General features: G+C 54.7%; 2 protein-coding genes across 8 annotated transcripts in view; one reads left to right on the forward strand and one right to left on the reverse strand.

Moving 5' to 3' along the window:
- CD300LF (CD300 molecule like family member f) overlaps positions 1-3,342 on the reverse strand; it is a 37,882-nt gene extending 34,540 nt beyond the window's left edge. For 3 of the 5 annotated variants that reach the window (XM_053567698.1, XM_053567696.1, XM_053567697.1), the window contains exon 1: positions 1,388-3,342. The gene's annotated coding sequence lies outside the window, so the exon portion shown is untranslated. The remainder of the gene's footprint in view (positions 1-1,387) is intronic. The other 2 variants (XM_053567693.1, XM_053567692.1) reach the window with 1 other exon arrangement.
- RAB37 (RAB37, member RAS oncogene family) overlaps positions 1-9,098 on the forward strand; it is a 60,135-nt gene extending 51,037 nt beyond the window's left edge. Inside the window, exons 1-9 of one of the 3 annotated variants that reach the window (XM_053567702.1) lie at positions 557-762; positions 3,368-3,478; positions 4,494-4,535; positions 5,019-5,085; positions 5,178-5,230; positions 6,182-6,247; positions 7,067-7,123; positions 7,201-7,277; positions 7,459-9,098. In XM_053567702.1, the coding sequence (XP_053423677.1) occupies positions 670-762; positions 3,368-3,478; positions 4,494-4,535; positions 5,019-5,085; positions 5,178-5,230; positions 6,182-6,247; positions 7,067-7,123; positions 7,201-7,277; positions 7,459-7,564 (672 nt within the window). In that variant the 5' untranslated portion in view covers positions 557-669 and the 3' untranslated portion in view covers positions 7,565-9,098. Of the gene's footprint in view, positions 1-556; positions 763-3,367; positions 3,479-4,493; positions 4,536-5,018; positions 5,086-5,177; positions 5,231-6,181; positions 6,248-7,066; positions 7,124-7,200; positions 7,278-7,458 lie in introns of those variants that run through there. The other 2 variants (XM_053567701.1, XM_053567703.1) reach the window with 2 other exon arrangements.
- The last annotated feature ends 249 nt before the right edge of the window (positions 9,099-9,347 follow it).

The raw sequence follows: 9,347 nt of genomic DNA on the forward strand, positions 1-9,347 counted from the left end.
GTCAGGGAGAAATGAAAGGTAATAGATACTGAAAGGTCAAAGTCCCAGCATCGACTAGAGGCCCGGAAAACTGCAGTGCAAATGTGCAGCACAGTTATCAGTTAGTAAACAAAACTATATTCACACGAGCTCGGCCTGGGCGCGTTAGCAAAAGTGAAACCGCCTGAGACTATTAGCGGAACTCAGGCAGCATCTCTAACCGCCTCGTGGCAGGGGCGTCCCCAGGCTCCCGCCCTATGGCCACCTGTTGACCAGCTGCCCGGAGCTCGGGCGCCGCCTGCTGGTCACACTGCGCAGCCGCAGGGGGAACCCTTCTGCAGCAAGTGGGGTCTCCAGACCCGCAACCTCGATGGGCACCTAAACCCGCGGCTGGCGACCTTGGAAGGCCAGTCCTGGCGTTGAATTTAGCCCATGCCCTAAGAGCGCGGATCCGGGCCAGTGTTACTCGGGAGTCCATCCTCCCCTCGGCGTCGACCCTGCGGTTCTGCGCGCCCTCGCGGGATAACCCGCTCCCACCCAGTGTCGTCGAGTGGGTGGCGGGATGGAGGGAGGAGCCTGTACGGGTTCAGGTCCGCGGCGGGTAGGAAAGAGTGGGTGGAGCCGGGGCGGGGCGGCTGCTGCGCTCTCCCTCGCCGCCCAGCCGGCCCAGCTCACCTCTCATCCAGGGACATGACGGGCACGCCTGGCGCCGCTGCCGCCCGGGATGGCGAGGCCCCCCTGCGCTCCCCACCCTGCTGTCCGAGCTATGATCTCACGGGCAAGGTGGGTGCAGCGCTGGGGACTCCCTTCCCTGCGTCGTTTTCTGTGAGACCCCTACCTTCGCCTTTTCTCACTACGTCTGGGTTGGACTCAGCCCTTCCCCCCAGGCAGCCGGGTCTTCCCAAGGAGGGATGGAGTAAGGGAGGGTGAGGGGCCCATCCCAACATCTAGGAATCTAGGTGGCTCAGTGGAGGCCGGAGCGAGGAAGATCGGAAAGACTGAGCGATACCCACCCCACAACCCCAACTCGGCTTCCTTTTGCCACACTCTGGCCAGTGCTTTGTGGTAAGGGTTGAGCGCACTACCCTCCAGGCACAGACTAGGAAAATGCTAGGAGATGGGGACTGCCTAGAGGCGCAGAGAGGACGCCCCCAGGTGGCGGCGCAACTCCGGATTAATGCCATCTGAGCTGCGCTGAGATCAGCGCTTGGTTTCAAGGTCGTAAGGCTGGAACAGTAGGTACCCCAGCTGCTCCAATCCTGACTCTTCCCCCTCCACTCCCTCTAGGCACTGCCTGGCACTTTTGCCCCAGCTCCAGGAAGCCCCTCCTTCCGGAGGATGCTGCTAGCCAGCACGCAGGCCCACTTGGAAATTTTTAGAACCTGAGAAAGATCCCAACGTCCCGCACCTGGGAAGACTGGCAGGTGGCTCTCAGGAGCTTGTTCCCTCTGCAGGCGCGCTCTGTATGGACACAGGCAGAGGCGGCGGTGGACTCTGGTCTGTCTCCTCTCCGTCTGTGCCCTTGGAGTGGGCAGGTACCAGAAAGTCTGAAAGAGATGCTGAGGGGCCCAGAGCACCCACTTTCCCTCAGCAGGATTGGGGATGAAGAAGTGAGGCTATCCCGGGTCTCACTGCATGGCCTTGGAGGACACCTGTCTCTTTCTGTGCCTTGGTTTCCTCCTCTACACTGGGGCTCACTCTCCCTGGGAGCCTCGGCCTCCACCCCACTGTTTCAGGGGAAGCCACTCTGCAAGTCACCCGCCCAGAGCCGTTGAGATAGGCACCCTATGTGGGCTTGTGGCAGGAAATGGGCCCCTGTGCCATCACGGGTGGGGGAGCTGTTGATGGCCAGCCCCCAGGCCGATGGAGATGCCCTGACCTTGTTGCCCTGCAAGCCAGCTGAGCTGTTTGCCTAGGAGGTGGTGAGGCTGCTGCTGTTTGTGTTTGGTGGAATTGCAGAGATGGGTGGGTGACCAGCATGGTTTGCACAAGGCAGCTGTGATCTGTAAGGTACACAGGAACTAGCCCTCCCTCACTCCTTTGCCCTCCAGGGCTGGGACCCAGGAGCCAGGGAGGAGTGCAGCCTTCAGAGGGCTTCCTGTCCCACACCCCTTCATCTGTCCCTTAGCCAAGCAGCATCTGCAGGAGAGTTGGCCCTCAATCTCCCCATCTTGCCCCAAGGGACTAAATCCAGGACAGTCTGAGAGGAGCCTGGAAGTAGCTACTTGGACCAGACTGGGGGATGGTGGCCGCAGACAGACAATACCTACCCTGGGCCACTCTTCTCTGAATCTTAGGTGATCCACACCAACATTATTAGCCCTGGTCATTAATGGATTCTAGAAGGGGCTCAAAGAAATTATCCCTCAGCCCTTCTACCTCCTGGGGAAAACAGGCCACAGAAAGGTTAAGGAATCTTCCCAAATCACACAGTAGGCCATTTACAAACCAGGGCCTGTCACACAACTTCTGCTCAGCCCCTTGCCTCTCCACCAAAGTTAAAGCCCAGCACCCATGCCCACAACAGGAAAGCCTCTGGGCTCCATTGTCAAGTTAAGAGCCTCTAAAATAATTCAAACCTAGTCCCTGCTCAAGCCATCAAGCCCTGGGAAAATTCTAGCAATAGGTCTAGATCCAGTCCCCCAAAACTGGGGAATGGCTGGACAAAGGGCTGCTCTCCACCTTCCGTGCATGTTCCCTGGACAAGATGAGCAGACCTTGGACAGAGAGTGTGGGGGAGGCCCTGCCTTCCCCTCACATGCGGCCTCCCTGGCACTTTCGCCCATGCTACCTCCAATGACTCAGGGGTATCAATTTGCAACCATTTGTCCCACTTGAAGAGTTTCTACTGAAAGAACTTCAGACTAAACATCTCCCCACTTCAGTATAAATTTCAACCTTCCCTAATTCATGCAGCCCTTTTATAAACATAAAATGTCATTAGAAACTTCCAAATAAATGTTCTGATACCCCCAAACAAAACAATAGTAATTCTAGATAAACAAATGACAGTGTCCTCCCCCTAGCTGGTGCCGATAGACTCCCCTGGGTAGGACTCTCTGTCCAGGGTATTCCACGCCCCTTTCCCGTCAGCATAACCTGGCCCACATGTGTACACAAGTGAATACACACAGGCAGGGACACGATCTTTGCATGGTATGGCTGTGGCAAATGTGGCCAGAGACCAGACCATACAAATGTGGTGGTTCTCTAGCACCACGGTGGAGAGGAGAGGCAAGGTGAGGGCAGCAGCAGCCTTTCCGGAAGCAGTGCCCCTGGTGCTGTCAGCATCCTTTCCCAGCCCTCTCTGATCCTCTTTCCAGGTGTCTCTCCCTGGAATCCCAGCATCTCCCCCATCTCCATTCACTGCCTCTGCCCCATCTCCTAGGTGATGCTTCTGGGAGACTCAGGCGTCGGCAAAACCTGTTTCCTGATCCAATTCAAAGACGGGGCCTTCCTGTCCGGGACCTTCATAGCCACCGTCGGCATTGACTTCAGGGTGAGGTGGCTGCAGGCTCCTCCTCCGGGCAGCAGCCAGGCAGTGGCTCAGGCACAGGGGCTGCCCTCTCCTCACCCACTTTGGCTCCTGAGGACTCCTGTGGCTCCCTGCCAGAGGACACCAGGAGTGCTCCCCTGGGACCACAGAGGTGGCCAGGTTAAAGGAATCTGGGCAGGGCAGGCTCCTTAACCACCTGTAGGATGTGAAAAATGAGACTGTGTCTTCCTTCTCCTCCACTCCTGGGGGACAGTCCCCTAAGCGGGGCAGCCACCTGCATGGCATAAGCTGAGCTTCTTGGCCCTCAGCCCTTGCTTATGCCCTGAGCTGAGTCTCTTTGGCAGGGCCTCAAAAGTCAATCAGTCTTTGTAGAGCTTCTAGTAGGCACAGCACTGCACCAGGTTTACGAGCTAGGCATGTGGGGAAGGAGCGGCTGACAGGGGTCCCTCTCTCATCCTAGTAACTCCATCTCACAGATCTAAGTCAGGGATACTGAGCACTGCATGCCCAAAGCGTTGGGCAGAGCAAGGGTCTAACTCTAGCAGACAGGGCTGTGAAGCTCCAAGGGGGTGGGTTGCTGGTGCCTCCCTCAGTGAGAGTTAGTGGGTAGCTGGGAGAAAGAAGATTCCTCAGATTCCTCTGAGAACCACAGCTTGTGGTTGGGCACCTCACCACCTCACCATTAGAAGTTTCTAATGACCTGAGGATGAGGGCTGGGAGAGGGCAAGGCAGGGCCCTAGGCAGTCTGCTGAGCCGGGGAGGGAGCCAGAAGCTTCTCAGCCTCCTGTGCCCTGCTGTGTTGTGAGAAGAGGAGATGAAGTCCCCAGAAGAGATGACCCCACAGTGGAATTATCTGGGGGCAGCATTCCCACCACCCTGGTGGGGTGATCTGGCTTCAGATATCTCTGGGACTCGCTGTACCCCACTAGGCCTAGAGAGAGACCTAAACATCCTAGATGTTTGCAGAGCTCAGGAGCCAAGCCTGTCCTGTCCCCCTCTTTACCTTTTTCTCTTTCAGAACAAGGTGGTGACTGTGGACGGCATGAGGGTGAAATTGCAGGTGAGAACAGAGGTTGGGACAGGGCAGGGGGTGGAGGCTCCCCACCCTGAGCCACAGGCCTGCAGCCCTGCCCTCAGCCTGGGGTAATTTCCTGTGGGGCCCATGAGAGGAAATGGCTTTTGTTTGTTTGATGTCTGCAGAAAAAGCAGTTCCCAGGCACCCTCTCTCCTATCAAAGGCAGCTTAAAATGCCTTCAGACAAACTTAGCTCCCTCCATCGCCCCCCAGTTTCCTGGGCCTCCCCATTTCCTGGGCCTCATCAGCTCTAGGAGGTTGGACACTCCAGCCCTGGGCGCTGAGTGATTGAGAATTCAATAATTACCACCATCCAAGAGGCCATAAGATGCACGGGAGCCCATAAGAACTTAAAGAAGGAAACAGCCCTACTTTCCTACAGGCATCTCATACCATAATGCGGGTCCCCTCCACTCAGCACAGTCCCTGTACCCTGCCTCCTTCCAAACATTTCTCCATCCCTCCTCAGATCTGGGACACTGCGGGGCAGGAACGATTCCGCAGCGTCACCCATGCTTATTATAGAGATGCCCAGGGTAAGACCATCATGCCCACCAACCCCTACCCTAGCCCCTTGGTGGCATCCATGCTACTGCCTAAGTCCCCTCTGATCCCTCTTCCCCTCCAGCCTTGCTCCTGCTCTACGACATCACCAACAAATCTTCCTTTGACAACATCAGGGTAGGTCCTCGCTTCCCCTGGCTCCCATCCAAGGAGCCAAGGCAGGGCCTGTGCAGGCTGGGATTGCTTCCTGCTCTATGGGAAGGAGGAGGGGCATGGACTACTGCCACCTTCTTAAAAATACCTAGCTGTGACTCAGAAGTCATATCTGCTGCTAGTGACAGCCATATGGTCATGCACGCCAAGCAAACTGTTGTGACCTGTGCCACCTGCATAGCCCTGCAATTCATGGTGTGTTTCATGTCAAAGTGTTCAGAACATCCTTGGCCCCACCCTGGACAGTTATCCACAGAGACCAAGGGGAGGGACCAACCAGAAAAGTCTACACATTCATCCATCACGAGCTACACAAAAGTAACTCATGCAGACACAGAGTGTCTGTGTCCTTACAATAAAACTATTAGAGAGTAGATACAGTAATTCCATGAATTCAAGCACCAACTCTGTGCACAACATAGTATGGGTTTCATGTGCCCCCCTGACCTCAAGGACAGTTTAATGGGGGGGAAATAAGACATATAGCTATAAACAGAATGGAAAATCCATGGCACCCTTAATTCCACTTTCAATGCCATTGTCATGGCAGACATCACTAATCAATCACAGTATTTCTGATCACTGAACCCTTATGTAGTCTTAGAAACCTTGGCAGAGCACCTCAGAAAGTCACTAGTGACCACCAACTGATGTGTGAGGTGATGTCTCCATGCCATCTCTGTTTGCCATAAAACTGGAAGTTGTGCTGATTGGAGTTGTTCAATCAAGTTGGTTAATCCTCCCCAGGACTGGAGAGGCCAGAACAAAGGCACAGATGAGAGAATGCACAGGGTATCGCATTCAGGGGATAGCAAGTAGCTGAGGAGAATCAAACAGGGCAGAAGAAGAAAGGGTGAAAGGGGGAAACTGGCCCAATCCTTAGCCTTAGCCTGTCTCAGCATGCTTCTCCCGCAGGCCTGGCTCACTGAGATCCATGAGTGTGCCCAGAGGGACGTGGTGATCATGCTGCTAGGCAACAAGGTTAGTGGCTACACGGCAGGGCCCAATCCAGCCCTCTACCTCCTCCCCCTTGGCCACAGCATTGGCACCACCCAGCCCTGCAGCCACCCAAGAACAGTTGTATGGACATCCTTCCCCCACACCCACCCCACAAAGGCTTCTCTGGTCTCCAGTTCAGGGGTCAAACATATCTAGCAGCTTCCACCCATCCCATCTGTTCCCTCTTTTTTTTTTATTCTAGAGACAGAGTCTCACTTTGTTGACCTCAGTAGAGTGCTGTGGCCTCACAGCAACTGGTGATTCTCTTGTCTCAGCCTCCCAAGTAGCTGGGACTACAGGCACCCGTCACAATGCCCGGCTATTTTTTGTTTGTTTGTTTGCAGTTTGGCCGGGGCTGGGTTCAAACCTGCCACCCTCGGTATATGGGGCTGGTGCCCTACCCACTGAGCCACAGGTGCCGCTCCCCATCTGCCCTCTTAAAGCTCTGGGAAAACAGCCTCTTCCAGGGAAAGCCCAAGCAGCTGCCAGACAGATCCAGGGTTGTCAGCTTTCAGACCCCACAGGGAACAGGGTTCGGGTCTGGAGATAAGACTGCAAAGGGTTAGCCTGAACTTCTGTCACCTCTCTGAGGCTAGATTACCACACCCTTTTGCCATGAGAGTTACCCACTTCCCCAAGCCAAGGCTAAGATCCCAAAACTAGGCCAAAATCCCTGGCTCTGGGTGCTAGCAGTCCCTCAAGCCACCAGCAGAGGGCAAGCAGGGCCTGCTCCTGGGGCAAAAGACGGGCCAGCTAGGGTCAAGGCTTTCTTCCCCAGAATAACCCAAATGGCCTTGACAGGCGGATGTGAGCAGTGAAAGGGTGATCCCTTCGGAGGAAGGAGAAACACTGGCCAGGGTAAGTGACAGTCTAGGGCGTAGGGTAAGGGGTGGGGCAGTCAGAGGCTGGCTCTGAGGACACTCTCTCCCGAGCAGGAATATGGAGTTCCCTTCTTGGAGACCAGCGCTAAGACGGGCATGAATGTGGAATTAGCCTTTCTGGCCATTGCCAAGTGAGAGGGGAATGGGAAAGGGAACTACCCAGGAATCCAGTGGGGGCTGACCCCTGGCACAGCCCCTGGCCCCCCTACATGTTGCTTGCTGCTTCCCTTTGCCCCAAGCCATGGGAAGGGAGGCAGAGGGCTGCTCAGACCAGCCCAGCTCAACCCAACCCATGACCTCTTCCTCTTCAAGGGAGCTGAAATACCGGGCAGGGCGGCAGGCTGATGAGCCCAGGTTCCAGCTCCGAGACTATGTGGAGTCCCAGAAGAAGCATACCGGCTGCTGCTCCTTTGTGTGAAGCCAAAGGGGCAAAGAAGATGCTCCAGAGGCCCAGGAGGATGCCCCCATCTCCCCCAGATCTGGTTTACTTTGAGCTGTAGAGCCAATGGGGAGAAAGTTGGGGAACCCAGTACATAGCCCCCTCCCATGAGGGAGCATACCCCGGCTCCCATTCTAGTTCCTATAGCTTCCCTGCATCCCAGGGGTGGGTAAAATACTTATATTTTATTTTAATGGTACATAATTTAATACCAAAAACAAAGGAAAAGGCACCAGGGTGCCCAGAAAACCACGATAGGGACTTGGTGGTATTTTTGCCTTCTAGGATTTAGAGCTAGGACTTAAGAAGCTGGGCTTTCCTCCTAGCCCTGACAAGAGTGGCATTGCTCCAGCTCAGCACATGGGGACACGGATGCACTCTGGGGGTGCAAGGGCACATAGTGAGCCCATCAGCACTCTCTTCAGCTGGAGAGAGACCAAGGAGCCCAAGCCTTCACTTCCTCCTGCTTCCCCAATAAGGTGGGCCCTTAGCTGGGAGCTAGACAAAAGCCCCAAGGAAGATGAGAGACATGGAGATTGGAAGGAGGAAAGTAGAGTAGCAGAGACCAGGGTATGTCTGACAGGCTTCCTCTGGCCTTGCGAACACCCCTACGGGAGTGTGCCCCTTCTCCTCCAGCACACGAGCACATTGGGGTACCTGGTTCCTGTTCTCTGAGCCTCAGTCCCACTGGAGCCCTTCCCCTCTGAATCCCTGTCTTAGCTACCTTTCTTCCCATGCCCTTAGACTCCTTGGATCAGCAGTAGAAAAGGATCTTTCTTCTTGTCCCAATCTTTGGCAGGTGCACAGCAGCACAGGCAACTTCTCCAAACAGCAACAGTGCTTAGCTCTACTGGGTTAAGGGCTGATGAAGAGAAATCCCTGGCTCCTAAAGCAGGTGCAAGAGAACTGTGCAAGCCTCAGCCCTCACATATCCCCTTAAACTCAACCTCTGCCTCCTCTCTACCACCCATGCCCTTTTCTTTAAGGTCTCTGACACCAGGCCCAGAACTGCTTTATCTTCCCTCCTACTGAGTCAGGTTAGGGGTTGGGAGGCCATCCATTTCTGGGTAAATTAATGCAGTATGGGTAAGTTTGGGGAGGGGAGAGGGGTAGCAAGACATTCATGTAGCCTCCTTGGTCATGTCTCCCAGGGCCCTGACTCCAGCTATTGGAATTGGACAGGATATGTGTAGGTCATGACCTATATGCACCTTCACTCCAGTTCTGCAGGCCAAGTGTGGGGGAGGCAGGAGGCAGAAGTATGCATTGCCCATTTCTGAGGCAACTGCATTTGCTTTCAAGGCAGAAATCTTGCTTTCTGAGCAGATAGCAGCTCCAACTTGGGCCTGATAAGAAAGCTCTCCTTGGCCTTTCTTGTGAAGAGCAGGGAGGAGCCTGACCTTGCTAAGTCTCTTCTGGGGCCCAAGGCAGGTTGCAGGAGATCCAATCAATAGATAGCTCTGGGCCTCTAGCATTTGTGTTTTTCAGAATTAAATTGCAGTATTTTGGAAAGTATACCCCGTCCACTGTTTCTTTGAGGGCATTGTTATTGCATGTGGAGGGACTGTCATTGACTACCAAAATCATTTGATGCATCCCTTCAATGTCCTCAAATGGTCACCTCACCCTTAACCCACTGCTTCCTGGCCTCTGTGACCAGCCTTATCTGACAAGAGGGAGCTAGAAGGTTTATCTTACAGTCCTAATCATTTTTCTTTCTTTGTTGGGAAAGGTCAGGCCTCTTTCCTTGTGGAGTGTCCCC

This window comes from Nycticebus coucang, chromosome 18 (genome assembly GCF_027406575.1).
Source record: "Nycticebus coucang isolate mNycCou1 chromosome 18, mNycCou1.pri, whole genome shotgun sequence".
Taxonomy (NCBI): domain Eukaryota; kingdom Metazoa; phylum Chordata; class Mammalia; order Primates; family Lorisidae; genus Nycticebus; species Nycticebus coucang.